This window comes from Heptranchias perlo, chromosome 5 (genome assembly GCF_035084215.1).
Source record: "Heptranchias perlo isolate sHepPer1 chromosome 5, sHepPer1.hap1, whole genome shotgun sequence".
In the NCBI taxonomy this organism is placed as follows: domain Eukaryota; kingdom Metazoa; phylum Chordata; class Chondrichthyes; order Hexanchiformes; family Hexanchidae; genus Heptranchias; species Heptranchias perlo.
The window spans coordinates 8,710,847-8,728,756 of NC_090329.1; the positions used below are offsets into that span (position 1 = coordinate 8,710,847).

General features: G+C 43.6%; 1 protein-coding gene across 1 annotated transcript in view; it reads right to left on the bottom strand.

The window, feature by feature from the left end:
• Positions 1 to 17,910, bottom strand: part of LOC137321575 (CUB and sushi domain-containing protein 1-like) — a 2,214,006-nt gene that overhangs the window by 103,705 nt on the left and 2,092,391 nt on the right. Inside the window, exons 54-55 of the mRNA XM_067984007.1 lie at positions 17,728 to 17,901; positions 6,088 to 6,276 (exon numbers count right to left, since the gene is read on the bottom strand). Of these exons, the coding sequence (XP_067840108.1) occupies positions 6,088 to 6,276; positions 17,728 to 17,901 (363 nt within the window). The remainder of the gene's footprint in view (positions 1 to 6,087; positions 6,277 to 17,727; positions 17,902 to 17,910) is intronic.

Consider the following 17,910-nt stretch of genomic DNA (forward strand, 5'->3'; position numbering starts at 1 on the left):
TTTTAGGAGTAGGGGGCACAGTCTAAAAATTAGAGCCAGACCTTTCAGGAGTGAGATTAGAAAACATTTCTACACACAAAGGGTTGTCGAAGTTTGGAACTCTCTTCTGCAAATGGCAATTGACACGAGCTCAATTGCTAAATTTAAATCTGAGATAGATAGCTTTTTGGCAACCAAAGGTATTAAGGGATATGGGCCAAAGGCAGGTATATGGAGTTAGATCACAGATCAGCCGTGATCTTATCAAATGGCGGAGCAGGCACGAGGGGCTGAATGGCCTACTCCTGTTCCTATGTTCCTATGTTCATAATTCTGGGCACCACACTTTAGGAAGACTATCTAGGCCTTAGAGAGGGTGCAGAAGAGATATACTAGAATGGTACCAGGGATGAGGGACTTCAGTTATGTGGAGAGACTGGAGAATCTGGGGTTGTTCTCCTTCGAACAGAGAAGGTTAACAGGAGATTTGATAGAGGTGTTCAATATCATGGAAGGTTTTGATAGAGTAAATAAGGAGAAACTGTTTCCAGTGGCAAAAGGGTCGGTAACCAGAGGACACAGATTTCAGGTGATTGGCAAAAGAACCAGAGATGACATGAGGAAATTTTTTTTCACACAGTGAGTTGTTATGATCTGGAATGCACTGTCTGAAAGGGCGGTGGAAGCAGATTCAATAGTAACTTTCAAAAGGGAATTGGATAAATACTTAAAGGGAAAACATTTACAGGGCTATGGGGAAAGAGCAGGGGAGTGGGATTAATTGGATAGCTCTTTCACAGAGACGGCACAGGCACGATGGGCCAAATGGCCTTCTCCTGTGCTATACCATACTATGATACTATGAAAATGAACCAGAAACAAGGCACTCGGACCTAAGCTTAAATAAGAGATAAGTAGCAATTCGGTGCAATTGGCAAACTAACAATTACATTTTCATAAACAAATGACAATCAGCTTTAATTAATAAACAAATAACTAGTTTCAAAGAATTATCTTAATTGCATTGCTTATTAAATGAATTTAGTGCAGGCTTTTTAAAAAAGTCAAACCTTTTAACAGTTAGCAGCATTAGGCCTCAGAACTAACTTTGAATGCTACAGGTTTTTCTCAGTCAATAATTTTGCAATAGTCTTCAAGGCAAAAGTGAGAGTAACTTTATTTTGCATTAATACAAAATGTAGTTGCACACTAATTTATTTACTTTTAATCTATTAAAATATCTTTATTCTGCATTGTGCATCATCAATGATTTGTGACTTACACTACTTTTATAGTTTCTCAAAATCACTGCATTCTGTTCTGCTGTAAATTGCAGCATACAAATGAACAACCTCACATTAACTGAATGGAGGATATTTCAACAGAGGGATGATTTACAATGGATGTTGTGTTTCAGAACATTTGGAACAGAGGTTGGTTAACTGATAACTCTCATCAGCTCAGCTGCTATGTTTTAGAAAAAACTAGACGCTTAAGGCACAGTGATCTTGTGGGTCTCACTTTATGCAATACTGCTTTCATAATCAACGGTTACTTATAGGTTTTGTGGTTCCCAATTTAATCTGTCAGTTGTGATCTTTAGAACCCACCACACAATTTAACCAATAAAGCTGCTTTTTTGGGAAGATCCTTTGTGGTTTCAGTAATAGCTCGTATGAGCTTTGCTTCTCTGAGGTTACCATTGCTGTAGTAAATTTACTGCTATGAGACCGTGCTTGTGTCGTTACCCTCCTTAAACGATGAGGATTTAATCATAATTCGTGATTGTGATTCATCAAGAAAAGCTGTTATAAACATTATAATTGAGCAGAGTTATTAAGTGCCTGGCTGAAATCAACAAATTGGTGATCATAACTTTAATGATGTTTGTTGATTTCAATATAATCAAATTAAGGAGGGAGGGTAGGCAAATGATGAATAATGATCAATCATAATCTCCGCACTCTCTTCAAGATGCACAATTACACGGACAAACATACAACAGAGTGCAAATTATACCCTGAGTATGCATAATGAAGACCTATTAAAATACTTTTTCTTGCATTATCCAAAGAGACAGACCCTTTCTGGTCTCTGTGGCTCAGCTACTCAATGGACAAACTTGCTGAGGTAAGGGGAACCCATTTCTTTACATGATTTTAACATAAGAAATTTTTGTGTTAAAGCATTGATGCTGTTTTTGATCCTAATTTTAACTGAGATCAAGATACATTGGAGAAAGGTGGAATCATATGCTAAACACCATGGAAGGTGGGCCCGGTAAAGATATTGGGAGATGGGGCCTGTTTGAAGATTGTGGATGGATGAGACAGATTGGACCAGTTAAAGATTGGATCAGTTCTCTAACACTGCCCCAGATACAGTTCTGGTCACCCTATTATAGAAAGGATATTATTAAACTAGAAATAGTACAGAAAAGATTTACTAGGATGCTACCGGGACTTGATGGTTTGACTTATAGGGAGAGGTTGGATAGACTGAGACTCTTTTCCATGGAGAGTAGGAGGTTTAGGGGTGATCTTATAGAAGTTTATAAAATAATGAGGGGCATAGATAAGGTAGATAGTCAAAATCTTTTCCCAAAGGTGGGGGAGTCTATAACGAGGGGGCATAGATTTAAGGTGAGAGGGGAGAGATACAAAAGGGTCCAGAGGGGCAATTTTTTCACTCAAAGGGTGGTGAGTGTCTGGAACGAGCTGCCAGAGGCAGTAGTAGAGGCGGGTACAATTTTGTCTTTTAAAAAGCATTTGGACAGTTACATGGGTAAGATGGGTATAGAGGGATATGGGCCAAGTGCATGCAATTGGGACTAGCTTAGTGGTATAAACTGGGCGACATGGACATGTTGGGCCGAAGGGCCTGTTTCCATGTTGTAAACTTCTATGATTCTATGAAACCAGACAACTCAGAATATGCAAGAATCAAGCCTGGGACCATCCTGGCACCCATGTCATCGTGATGAGTAAACCCCTCCATGGTTCAAAGGGTTAACAATTGTGCCACCATTGATAACTTTACAGAGTGATAAACAGCAGTCATATTGTGCATTTTAACCGGTATATTGCTGTTAATACAATCCTGTATCTTTGTTTCCACATCTATCATCACCAATTAAGGCTCCTATACATTCAAAACAATTTAAAGCTTGTCATTTAAAAAAAAAATATATAAATATATATAAAAAGGATGTAAAAATCCTTAGTCGTCAAAGGTTTAAAATGGTCGGAGTCTCATTATATTTACTCTTTTGTTGAAGGCCCGGTTATTTAGCTGATAGTGCAATATATTTTTTTTATATAATAATTAGTTTTTCAAATCTGCATGCAGCACGGTAGCTCCAGCCGCAGAGTAATTGGCTCGCAAACCCAAAGGGTCATGAGACTGTTTGCTGCAGGCTCCTGCTCCAGGTTGTTTGCCACAATGAAATGTGCTTTTTTTTCCCCAGTTTTCTTATCTCCTCAAGACGCTGACTCTGCGATATGGCTCCACAGGCACTGGCTTCCCTCTAGTACCCACTCAAGTAGCCATTCTTCACATGCAAATCCAGACTGTGGGGTAGATTTTCTCTCTGGGCAGTTTTTTGGTTGGAGTGCACAGGCCGGCTGCCCGATATTACCGATGGGAGGCCCAGTCCATATTGAGGGCTGTGCCTCACCAACATAGGTGGGCTGAGAGTGGAAAACTAGCACCCCGGGCAACCCGTTGGCTCCGGGCTACCACAATATCAGGTGCCCAGCTCGCCTCCAGGCTCAGAGAAAGGGAAGTCAATGGTTGCGACCCAGTGTGGCAGCGGCCTAGGTTATTTCCGTGGAGACAGACAAGCGCTCCTGCCCCACAAAAATAAATGCACTTACCTTTGGGTTCCTCTTCGGCTGTTCTGGCAGCTGATACTGGGCGGACCTGCATCAGTTGAGTCCTAAAATGGCATTCGGGTCCTATTGGCACCATGGGACACCAATTTAAATACCGAGATTAACTTGCATCCAGGTGGCTGCCTGGGCCTCCTATTTCAGGAACCCCGGAGAAAATGGAGATGGTCACAGCAAGAGTGGGAACTCCTGCTATTTACGGGACACTATTGCCCCGTTTCTGCTGGGCAGGAGGCCTCAAAATCTCCTCCTTTGAGTGTTGTGAGGTCATTCAACCACAGACGGCATCACAGCTGAACCCAATTTTGTCCTCACCCAATGTCCACTCAAGAGCACTGAGCAGCAGGGGTCACTGGATATGATCAAGGGCAGTAACCCTGGCTAATTTTACCCCGCCTTAACCCAGGAGCGTTCAGGTCAATTGTAGCATCCATACTACCAGCCTGACTGAAGTCAGGTCACTCAACCCAAACAGGGGATTGAAACGGAGGCATTTCTGGTCCGTGTAGTTCCGTTGCCGAATGGGCAGTGCAGAGATATACTGAGACATCAAAGTAGCTGGATGGCACACTCTATTATTGCAAATTTGAGATGATAGATGTGAAGCAAATACTACTTGAAATCTAATTAAATTCCAGCTCTGCACAGTGTAACGTGGAGCTGGGTCACTCTGGGTATATCCACTATAAAGCAGGGGCTGACTAGATCAGATGTAGCTTCCACTGTTCAATTGTTGGGGTTGCACAAAACAGTGATAATGGTTAAAACACAAAGGCTTGCTCGAGCATGCTTTGCAGTACTCAATCTGCAGCTGGTTATCGGGTTAAACTACAAAGAAATGAGTCACAGCTGGATTTATGATAAACCTGCTGCTCGCAGATCTTTGTGACGATACTTCACGTGATTGACAGGAGCGGAAAAGTCACCAGAATAATGATCCTGCTTGCCCCAGATATTTACAGGAAGAAGCAAATTAAAAATAACTCAAAAGAATTGGAGCAACTTCATTGGTGGTTCCTCCCCCCACAAAAGAGCTGCATCGAAATAGTCATTTCAATTTGCACTGAATACAAAAAGTCAAAATGAAGCAGAACAGCTTTAATTTTTATTTAGGTTTCAATATCTTCTTAAAATAACTGGTGGATGTCGCACGTAATTGCTCATTGAGTGGGAGGATATGTTCTTCACCAACGTGGCTCTGCTAAGCAAGCATCTCTTCCATTTCCTGCAAGTCCGAGATCCTATCCATAGGATTTCTGTCTCACGTCATCTCCCCACCGCTCGACCCCGTTCGACAGGGTGTCTCTCCCTCTCCCCCCTAACTCAACAGGGTCTCCTTTTAGCCCCTTGAATAGACTTGTTTCCCTTTGAAGAAGTTCTCGTTCCATCCCCCAAAACCATATCTCTGTCTCTTTATTCTCAGCCCTCCCCAGGTCATCAGGGTCTCTCTGTTTCTCCTTTCTCACCCAGCTCAACAGGTTTCTTTCTCTTTTCCCTTACATAACTGGGTCCCCAAAAGGCTCTCCCTTACCTTCCCACAACAGTGTGTCTCTAAGAAACAAAAAACAAAATACGTCACATACTGGAAATGGAAATAAAAACAGAAAACGCTGGAAAGGCTCAGCAACTCAGGCACAACATCTGTGGGGAGAAATGACAAGCTAACATTTCAGGCATTTGCCTAGAAATTCGGGCATGCCCATTTTTGGGTATGCGGGGGGGGGGGCGCAGAGGTCGGTACCTGTGCCTAAATGCCAGAGGTGCCCCCGTTATTAGGCCATGGGCCTCATTTCCATTGAGCCGGCGAGCTGCAGAGGGGAACAAGCTGCTCGCTGGCAAAGTGCAATGGAAGATGTAGCAGCCCTCAGGTAAGTGAGGAAGGTTGGTGACCAGGAAGAGGCGCGGTGGAGATCGGGCGGGAGAGAGGGAACGGTGGCAATTGGAAATGCTCCACATTCAGGGAAGTATATTTGTAAAACTTACCTTGTTGGTTAGGGATAAGGTTTGCCTGTTAGGCTGCACGTAGACCTGGTTTTCCTGAGTGCAGCCAGCGCTGGCGGAGTGGAGTGTCGGGAGAATAACTTACTCGCACTCTGTGCGTTGGAGCATCAGCTTCACGTACCGCTTGAAACGTGACAATTCAAAACCAAAATGTGCTGCCAAGCTTAAAACTGAAGAAGGGGAAGGGATACACTTCATAGAACCAGGAATTACTTACGTAAGCAATTTGGTAGAGATCGGTCCCACAGCCCATTTGCTTGACAGGTAAGCACGGCTGAGCCAAGGAGGTAGAAGCTCCATTTACACTGGTACACCACACTGCTTCCAAACGTGAAGCTTTCCAGGTCATTCTGTTGCCCTAGGCGAATGGCATTTTCCACAAACCCAGGATCCGTACAGTTCATCACTGCAATTCAACAGAATATATATCAAATGTCATTAAACCATAAAATATCAGAACATGAGAACGTTCAAAGAGTGTTAAAATAACCAGCGGCTGGCCCGTGTAATCGCTCACTGAGTGGGCAGACAAAGAGCCGAAGTGGCTTTATGGAGGGCAGTTTTTCCATGTACACGCTGGGGTGGGGGGCTTTGCCCGCCTGCCTGCATTGGGTATTTAAAAACCGTGCACAGCAAACTGACACTTCTCCATTATGTGCTGGGGGATGAGGTTCATCACTACCAAAGGTAAATGACCCCTTCCATCTCACATTCCCAAAGCTTCACAAACATTTTTGCTGTAGACGGGTGGAAAATTTTGGAAAGAAAAATGAACAGTAAAAAAATGAAATTATTAAGAAGTTTGAATTTAGGTAGAATTTCACCTTCCATAACAATCGTTTGTGTTACTACTTTTGTCTTTTCTAAATTTAACTTTATAACTAAACTTTTCTGCCCGACTTTCTTTCTTACTCTTAACTTCCTAATTTATAACTGGAGTCCGCTGATATTTGAATTATATATTGACCTTCATTCTTTGAACAATGAAACTTGGATAAACCAGCATGGATAGTCACCACCAATGTCAATGCGTGTCAAGTGTTAGCAATGGGCACAGGTTAATCGACCTCTGATGAGATGCAGCTCTCCATTGCTAGCACCGAGTAAGCTTGCCACAACTCACTCATGGGGTATATTTCTCTCGTGCTCAGCTATATGAATTTCAAGCAGATGTTACAGTGGCAATACTAAACCACACAGCAGGGAAATATTTCCTTTGTTCACTATTTGTTGAAACATTACAAGCAAACCTTTATAAAATTGATTTACAGCTGAGCGTGAAAGGAAATATTCTCCCTTAGTTATTTTTTTGAAGCTGGCGTTGTACACTAGGATGGACGCTCAACTTGACTCGACTGCTATCAATCCAACGTTTGGGGTATAATTCTATCTAAGGTGGTTGTACAAAACGGGCATTAACCAATCGGCAGCCCATTTTGCACTCGACCCGATTTTCTTTTCCAGTATGGATTTATGCCCGTTTGACTTTAGAAAGTTCAGTACAGTTTCGTTCAGTTTTTTTTCTCATTACTAAAATGGGTGATTATTGAGCAATGGGTCATTGTGCTTCAGTCATTCTGTGTGTGCACAATGAAACATTGGCATTTATCAATAAAACAAGCTTATACATTTCTGTGTTTCTTTCTATCCATTTGATATTAGCAGCTGGAAGACAGTGATGGTCAGTGACTTATATTTTTAGTTTTTTTTTCTGTTTCCCTAGCTGATTCTCATGGTTAATTTCCCTTGTGATTTATTAAGGAGCTTGCATCTGAAGCATCTATTTCTACTGTGATTTAGCGAGGACTGTCTATCCTAGATATTTGTTTCTCTTACGGCCTAGCAAACCCTCTGCATCTGCTTCGTTCCTGATCGAGGGAGGGCTATGCTCCAAAACATCCCTTTCCTTTGTGATCCAGTGAGGATTATGAGTCCAAAGCGCCCATTTCTCTGATGGACCAGTGCGGTCCATGTGTGCATATGCGTCCTTTTCCCTGTCGATCCCACGAGGACCAGGTCCAAGGGATCCATTTCCTTTGTAGCCTACTGAATATGATGGGACTAAGGGCATTGTTTTTCCCTTGTGTTCCAGAAAACTCTTACTACTAGCATCTGTCTACCTGTGTATGTACAGATGTATCTATCTCTGCATGAATATGTGTTTATATCTATTTAATTACTTTTAGAGCAGATTCTGACTATTACATTTTGGTGGGGTTTTTTTTTTAGGAGCAGAGATTGAGGATTGAATTCCTCAATCTGATTCTCCTTAATGCTGTAAAACGTAGAATAACAATATCTGTTGTCCCAAAAATATTCTCCAAACAAATAAAAGCATTTACTGTGTCAACTGTGATAATAATACATGTACTTTAAGTTTAGTCTAATGAATAAAACTGAATAATCTGGGGATTGCTACCCCCACCAAAAAAAATATTAAATCCTTTCAGCAAAGCAGAATACATATGGGAGGCTTATTGAGTTGATTTAGCCAGTTGATAACAATGTTACGAGTGATATTTTACCATCACACGCATGGCCTGTTTACCTGCTGATGCATAAAAGATAATCAGGATACCTGCCAAATAAGCAATTCATCTCAATGTTTGTATCACAATTATGGAACCTTCATGCCTATGATGCTTTAATCAATGCTTTCGTAATTCACCATTTTGAAAGTGCACTGGGCTGTGAAACAAATTCTATTTTATACACCGTACACATCCAATTTAACTCCTCGCACCCAAACATATACAAAATAAACAGTTTGCAAATAAGGTTACATTGGCAAAAAGATCTCTTCAGGAGCATGAAGATTTGGACGAGCAGCTGCAAACAGTTGCCAGTGTCAACAGTCATCCCATCATCTTCACTGTAATCAGATTTAAATTAGCATTAATGGACCTAAACAGTTTAAGTGCATTATTCTCATATTCTGCTAGTCTAAGGTCTGCCTATAGTTTATTTGCGTAATAAACTCTTATTGGCTCCTAGGTGTCCTTGATACTTGTTTGAGGGTAAACAGTTGATTTGCAGCCTGCCGCTGAAAGCAGCCTCAACTTTCGAGGAAGCCGCTCGACAGTGAATGAAGCAGCGCTGTTCCCTTCAGTACCATCTCAAAGCGTGGTGCTTGGCTACTCCTCTGGAGGCAGCATTGCTACTGCCGACAATGGTAACCAGCTGCCGCACACTGCTATTCCCTTCGTGCTGAGGGTGGGCTGAGACACTAGAGAAGGTTTAATGACCAAAAAATGAAAGTCAGAGTAGATTTTGTGTTGGTGGTGATGCTGCTTGAAACTCCCATGCAGTATAAAGCAAATAACAGATCAAAAGCAAAATACTGCAGGATGCTGGAAATCTGAAATGAAAACAGAAAATGCTGGAAATGCTCAGCAAGTGAGGCAGCATCTGTGGAGAAAGAAACAAGAGTTAACAAAACTTCTGACGAAAGGGCTTCGACCTGAAACGTTAACTCTGTTTCTTTCTCCACAGATGCTGCCTCACTTGCTGAGCTTCTCCAACAATTTCTTTTTTAAAAATTCGTTCATGGGATGTGGGCGTCGCTGGCGAGGCCGGCATTTATTGCCCATCCCTAATTGCCCTTGAGAAGGTGGTGGTGAGCCGCCTTCTTGAACCGCTGCAGTCTGTGTGGTGAAGGTTCTCTCACAGTGCTGTTAGGAAGGGAGTTCCAGGATTTTGACCCAGCGACGATGAAGGAACGGCGATATATTTCCAAGTCGGGATGGTGTGTGACTTGAAGGGGAACGTGCAGGTGGTGTTGTTCCCATGTGCCTGCTGCTCTTGTCCTTCTAGGTGGTAGAGGTCGCGGGTTTGGAAGGTGCTGTCGAAGAAGCCTTGGCGAGTTGCTGCAGTGCATCCTGTGGATGATACACACTGCAGCCACAGTGCGCCGGTGGTGAAGGGAGTGACTGTTTAGGGTGGTTGATGGGGTGCCAATCAAGCGGGCTGCTTTATCTTGGATGGTGTCGAGCTTCTTGAGTGTTGTTGGAGCTGCACTCATCCAAGCAAGTGGAGAGTATTCCATCACACTCCTGACTTGTGCCTTGTAGATGGTGGAAAGGCTTTGGGGAGTCAGGAGGTGAGTTACTCGCCGCAGAATATCCAGCCTCTGACCTGCTCTTGTAGCCACAGTATTTATATGGCTGGTCCAGTTAAGTTTCTGGTCAATGGTGACCCCCAGGATGTTGATGGTGGGGGGTTCGGCGATGGTAATGCCGTTGAATGTCAAGGGGAGGTGGTTAGACTCTCTCTTGTTGGAGATGGTCATTGCCTGGCACTTATCTGGCGCGAATGTTACTTGCCACTTATGAGCCCAAGCCTGGATGTTGTCCAGGTCTTGCTGCATGCGGGCTCGGACTGCTTCATTATTTGAGGGGTTGCAAATGGAACTGAACACTGTGCAATCATCAGCGAACATCCCCATTTCTGACCTTATGATGGAGGGAAGGTCATTGATGAAGCAGCTGAAGATGGTTGGGCCTCGGACACTGCCTGTTTTTATAAAAGCAAATAACAGATGCTTCTACTTGAAATCATATTTTTGAGCTTGCTTAAGTACAAGGTGGCAACTTTCTGTATTCAGTGTGGAAATTCTGAATTTAGAAGTGAACTCTGAATTTTCGCCGATTTAGAATCTTGCGCTTACGCGAAAGAAGTTTTGAAGCACGTGACGGTGTGTCGTGACTCACGACTGATCACAACCTGAAGTATTCCCGTGTCTCTTTTTTTTTTCTCACCGCCCCATTCTGCAGTCTGCGAGCCCAACTCCCAGTTGATATTGTGGGCTCACAGCATGGCTGTTGCCTAACGCTGTAACCTCCTGGACTGATGCTGTGGCCTCTAGCCCGTGATTAAGGACAAATTTATAATCCAAATCAAGGAAATCCAAAATAAAGTTGTAAATCTAGATTAAAGGAATTTTGATAACGCAAAAGAAACAAGGTGAATAACATTTCCTTCAGGTCAAGTTAAAAAAAATATTTTGTTGTTTCATTTAACAATGTTCACCGTTCTCTCCGAATTGTGGATTCAGTTGTGTTGTTACTGCTGTCACCAAACTCCTCAGGGGTCGTTTTAACTTTTGGCCTCAGTGTAAAACAGGTCATATCAGATCGACTGTCCGTTTCACACCTTGTCTGATTTTCCTTACCATTAACTTTAACGTAAAGGAAAATCGAGCAGGATGTATAAGGGGTGGCCAATCCAATGTCGTCCATTTTACACCAATGCCTAAAGTTAAAATTAACCACCTCTTATTTCTTTGAATCTTAATTTTGTGCTCATTTCTCATGAGGGAAGAGCTGCAAATAGAAATGTTTCCATCTATCCATGTTTCCATTTATTTTTCCATCAGTCTCTGTCTGTCTGTCTCCTCGGTGTCATTGATGGTTTCAGAGCTTCATACATGCTCAGAGAAGTCAAGTGACTTTTTTCTTTCAGTGCCCTCTAAACTCTCAGATACATTACTATGAAGCTTTGTGTTTTATTCTTTGACAGGTGCGGCTATGGCACTGTTTTAGCCACATGCACTAATTTTAGTAGAAATGCCTTATATAGATTCACACAATAAAGTAAATATACTTTCCATGTGTATATTTACTTCACAAACATCTACCACCATTCAGTAACCAAGAAAATAAATCACTCACAGTGAGCAAGAAACACTCGCACGCTCTGCTTTTTGTTTTACCATTTTACCAACAAACGCACAAAAAGTTTACAAGTACACATGCACACACCATGCGAATATGTATTGAGATCATATGCCCAATGACGATGTTTATTACTCAGTTTTATTTACTAATCAGAGATGCAATTATCCATATCTGGACTCTCATTTAGCAGCCACATGTAGCTAGTGGCTAATGTATTGAACAACCCTGCTTTACAACATATGAACAGCCAAAATATTTACCGTTAACAAAAAAAATGAAATTTGAGAGTGTCGTAGACAATCAACTTAAGCAGTAATGGAACAGAATAGTGAGTGAAGTGCCTTATGCAAACTAGGTGACATGGGTTTTACGTGACTGTGAAATAGGGAAGTTTCTCAACTTAAAAGTATTAAATTATCAATATAGACATATTTTACACTTTCCTTTCTTGGTATGTGGTGGATAAATGCTCAGTGTAGCTCTGAACCATGCAGTTCACAAAAGACCTTGGTTTGATCCCTGATCAATGGTGAATTACTCATCTCAGCCAGTGTGATGTAAGGGATTACACATTGCTACAGGGCAAGGAGAGAAAAAAAATCAGCCAGCACTTTCCAGCACAGCTCACTGGATTGCTCCAAATTGCTATACAGTGACGTGCTGAAAAGCACAGGTGATGTGAACTCTGGGGAAAGGAAGGGCAGGGATCAGTTGTGGTTTCCCCTACAATCAAACAACCAACTGGCTTTCACTGTCAAGAGCCACACATTAAAAGCTCCGGCAGAAGAACAGCAGGCTATCGTAGAACCATAATCCACATGAGTCAATGCCTTCAGGAGGGGAGGAAAGAAGAAAACAGCAAAAAAAGAGATACAATCAAATAACAAATTACACACTTATTAGCACAGAATAGTACATAATTGAGCATAAACTACTCCAGGGAAATTATCAATCTTATGATCTCGCCCTTTTAATGTAGACGTTTATCCTAATGCCGCCTGCATTGTGTAACTCTTACATAAGCATAAACTGTTACACATGCCACAGGTGTTCAACTGAGATAAGTTTTAGGAGCACATTAGATCTAAATCTTCACAGCAGATTTCTCCACTGATATATGTGTAAAATTTTTAAGGCACACAAAATGATCATTGTCGTTTCACAAGGACAATCAGTGTCCCCAGGGCAGCGTCTGAATGTCCTTGTACATGGACAAAAAACAATGCAGCTCTGCCCTTCAACGCTGCTCCTAGCTCCTACTTCCTGTGCTGTTACTCGAAGCCACTGAAATGCCTCTGCACGCTGCTGAGGGGAATTCTCATGAGGTCGAGAATTCCTGCCCGTACCATTCAGCAGCGTTGAACTGCTTAGTGTTGCAGCAGGAGGTGGGAGTGAGGTGACACTGAAGAAGATGGAGCTGGGTGCTGCATTCAAGGGTAAGGGGTGGCGGGAAGAGATGAGGAGAGTTAAGGAGAAAGCCATCATCGATGGAAGGAGGGAGAGAAGAACATCGACATCAAGAGCAGCAGCAACTTGAATTTATATAGCGCTTTTAACGTAGTAAAATGTGCCAAAGCGCTTCACAAGAGCAATTATCAAATAAAATTTGACACCGAGGCATGTAAAGACAGGTGACCAAAAACTTGGTCAAAGTGGTAGATTTTAAGGAATAACTTAAAGGAGGAGGGCGAGGCAGAGAGGTTTCGGAAAGGAATTCCAGACCTTAGGGCCGAGGCAGCTAAAGGCACGAACGCCAATGGTGGAGCGAAGAAAGCCGGGCATGCTCAAGAGGCCAGAATTGGAGGTAAGTGTGGGAATGTCTGCAATGGAGAGAATGGCAGCCTCCACTGAGCTTCAAGCGCGGCTCTCAAATGAATCCATTCGGGCCAAGACAACGGCCGTGCGAACTCAGGATGCCAACATGTCTGTTGCCTTAAGCAGGCATGTCCTTAGGACATGTCACATATCTGCTCCAAGCTGCTGTCCAGCAGGGTGGTAGGAGTGATATGGCCCTGGCCCAGGAGAGGGACGATGACGAAAGGGGACATGGAAGTAGGACATCAATCAAAGCGCTCCCACATCTCTACCGTGGCCCCCCCCACCCCCTCTCTAACCAGTACCCGCAATACTGCCACCTCTCCCGATGGCCGAGTCTGCCCCTGCACATGCGCCAGTGGAGCAGTCTTTGGCAGGGCTTTCACGAGCTCCAAAACCCAGAGGGCGTAGGCCGAGAGCATCTCACAGTCAGGACAGGGACGTGAGCAACCTGCCACTACCTCTGCTGAAGCCACAGAGGATGCACCACGTAGAAGCCGTAGGAAGGGGAAGGCAAAGGCTTTGTAATCACCCAAGGGTATGAACAAGAGTGTCTGATGAGATGTCATGTTTTTCATTTACATTTGTCTTTTGTTAAATGCAGATTAAATGTTATAATTGTCACCATCATAGCCACGTCTTGCCCATTCTTGAGTCCTTTATGTGAATACGCCCTTTCATGTGCTTCATCATGAACACCAAGACTTGATGCCACCCACTGGGCGTGTTTACAATGGGTGTATCTGTGGTTGAAGGACTGTTTTGTGCAGGTGGAGTGGGGGTGGGAGGGCTGGTGCTGGTGTTGGTGGTTGTTCCAGGCAGTCTGAGTAGTTCACTATCTTCAATTTGCAGATCTCCTTATGAGAACTTGATAGACATGAGTGACTCCCTGGCATCACGAGCAGCCATGTGTGCCGCTGCTCTGGCAATAGGTTGCCCGTCTTCCTCCTCCTCCTCATCATCTTCTTCAATGTTGATGGCAGATGCGGACGCTTCATGAGCGCATTCGAGCTCCTCCACCTGTAACCCTCTCTGTTGAGCGATGCTGTGCAGCACACAACACACGACTATTATTCTACACACCCTCGCTGGTGAGTACTAAAGAGATCCCCCAGATCTATCCAGGCACCTGAAGTGCATCTTCAGCATTCCTATGACTTGTTCAATAACAGACCTGTTGGTGATGTGACTCTGGTTGTACCACTGCTGTGCCTCATTGGTGGGGTTTCTCACAGGTGCCATGAGCCATGTCTGCAGGAAGTATCCCTGGTCTCCAAGGAGCCAGCCCTTAAGTCTGTCTTGTGAGTGGAAGAGGGCCGGGATGTTGGACTCACCTAAAATGAAGGAATCATGGCAGCTGCCAGGGAATTTGGCACACACCTGCAGAAACCTCTTCCGGTGATTGCAAACCAGCTGCACATTGATGGAGTGATATCCCTTTCGGTTGATGAACAGTCTTAGCTCAAGTGGAGGTGCTTGGATTGCTACGTGTGTGCAATCAATTGCGTCCTGCACCTGTGGGAAGCCAGACAGAGAGTGGAAACCCACTGCCCTTTCAGTCCTGCTGATGTTGCCGCAGGAGAAGTTGACGTAGTCAGATGCCCTGGCAAACAAGCCATCCGTGACCTGTCATGTACACTTATGTACAGACGACTGAGAGATCCTGATGATGTCACCGGTAGCACACTGGAAGGATCTGGAGGTGAAGAAATTGAGGGCAGTGGTTACTTTGAGTGCAACGGGCAATGCGTGGCCACCAGGCCCAGCCGGGAACAGCTCTGCGTGAAGGAACGTGCAGATGTCTGCGACCACCTGGCGACTCAATCTGAGCCAGCGAAGGCACTGCTCCTCAGAGAGGTCCAGGAAGCTCAACCTCCGCCTGAAGACCCTCTCACGTGGGTAGTGCCTCCTGCGACCTCGGCCCCTCCGTTGTTCCCCTCTCTGCTCTTCTGCAGGTCCTTGTGGCGCACCCCTGTCTTGTGGACCTGCATCTCCCAGAATTGCACGCCATGCCTGCCTCGGATGGTGATGTGCCTCCTCCTCAGATGTACTGCTAAATAGATCTATTGCACCCCGCCCCCCCACCCAATCCTGATGTCGTCAGTTTGAGGGGGTCCAAAATGTAGGTAAATATGTTTGAACACAAGAATTCTCAGTATGAACAAAGAAATCTCAGTCCAAACGAAAGGAACACCCGGCCAAAGGTTTGTCTGAGAGAACTGATTGTCCTGCTGCAAAAACTCACCTTTTATTCACGTGTCAATCACTGGTTTAAAGATCCAAATGAAGATCGGCTGAAAGTTGCCTCCGTTTCCACGGCGTGTTTGAGAGGCCACAGGAGACACGTTCAGGAGAAGTTAAAATGGTTTGTGTAACTCAATACACAAAAAGTTAATCACCTTAAGTGGTTTAAATGCCTAAATTGTCCCGTTAAATATCGGCCCGCTGGCTTTAAGTGCCGGCAGGACTTCCGGGTGTGAGAAGCACGAGCGCATCCAAACACATCTGGGTCAAACCAGGAAGTGGGCACATTGGAGCCGGGATGCGGCCCCATTCCGAAAACTTAGTATTTTCACTGCCCACCCGCCCCCCAACCCACCCGTTGTTAGGGGTTAAAATTTACCCCTGGGTCTCAGAACCAGGTCCAGAAGCATAAAGTGTCTCTGTGAATTTGGGTAGGGGGCTATTGGAGGAGGTGAAGTGCGTGAGAAAGGGGAAGGGATGTGTCACGGTGAATGGAGGAGAGTGACTGTGGAGAATTGATGATATGGTTGATCCACTGAAAGCCCAAATGACACTAATTTTTCCTATTTTCTTAGATTAAAAATCTAACAACTGTGAAATTAAAAAAGTTTAAAATCAACCACAAAGCACCATCTTAAATGTAAAAGTTCAAGATTTTCCATGGAGCATGCATCTATACCCCTGTAGAAATGCACCATAAATTGAAGGGTTGGGGCAGAGTGTTTGGGGACAGCATTTTAAAGGGGTGTGAACAATGATAAATTTGCTGTTTACTGCTGTGACTGGAATTATCCTTTGGTCAATAAAATGGGCTTCGAATCCTCTATTTGTTATTAGGCAATATTAGGAACATAAGAACAGGTTTAGCCCATTGAGCTCCTCGAGCTATTCCGTCATTCAATCAGATCACGGCTGATCTGTACCTCAACTCCATTTACCGGCCTTTGCTCCACATCCCTTGGTACCATTACCTAACAAAAATCTATCGATATCAGTTTTGAAAATTTACTTCTGCTCCTCCTTTTTAAACTTGCTTTCAGTGGCCTCCTGACAGCTTTACTTGTTGGGCAGCCATGACAGGCACCCGACTCAGGAATGGGTGAAAATCCCACTGGGGTCCCATGTACATCATGAGACCCAGAAATGCATTTATTAATGAGGCTCCTGCCCGCCGATCAGGAAGGGTCAAAATTCCCCATAAAGTGTCAAAAATCAGAATTTTCTGGCAGGCATGCCTCCAAATCCCCAGCAAATAAATGTGCCTTCAACATTTGTATCCTCCTTCAACCTTTCATGAACTTATAGTTCATTTTCTCCTACATGAGTGAGGGAGCATTTGGTACACCTGTACCTTTATGTCCCACTGCACTTTGTGTCTTGCTTGTTTTCACATGTCATCTAGACATATACTCAAGGACATGTTGGAGTTTTTAGCTGTTGAATGCAGTGTCAGATTTTTTTTGAAGCTCTTGTGCAGCTTATACTAGTTTGCTAGGTTAGAATGTAAACCCAACAAGCTAATCTCTTTTTAAATGATGTCAACCCCTTTCCCCAAACCATGGGGTTACTATTCCTCTGGTCCCTGCTGTGAGTGAAAAGACACAGCAAGCACAAAAAGGATCTTCTTGATTTCAACCAGAGGAAAACATATGATTCAATACCTTCATTCTTCAGAATCAAATCTAATTGCCACTCCAACCTATCTCTGGGAACTTCTTTCCCAGCTCTATTGCCCTTGGGTTTAAAAAAATGTGTGACTTTCCTTCTTGCTCCTGATTCTTAATTTGTGTCTCCTAGTATTTCAACCACTCACTATTTTATCGTTTACAACACAACCATAACTATCTCCAGAAGCTGAAAGAAATTCAAACTAGCGATTTGAAATGTTGTACCCTTCTCCTAAAAAAACAAACCTTGAAACAGTAAATGGGGAAATAATAACCATTGTATAAAGGTTTCTTATTTAACTTAAAATCCACTGTTCGTAGCATGCTACAAATATGAATGAATTTTTAATATTCAACAGACATAATAGTTGACGAGCAAACCATGTCCCCAAAGCACTGCAATGAAGAAATAACATCCAGAGCAAAATACAGAAGGCTCAATCATACTTTCCTTACCTCGACAAGTTGGCAATGGGCTGCTCCATTGACCATTAGCCCGGCATTGGGCTCTCAAAACGCCTTGCAGCAAGTATCCCTTAATACAGGTAAAGTTTACAACATCATTGAGATTGAACTGACTGCCGTTGGTTTTGCCATGAACTGGGTTGCCTGGGTGACCACATGTGATTGCTGAAAGAA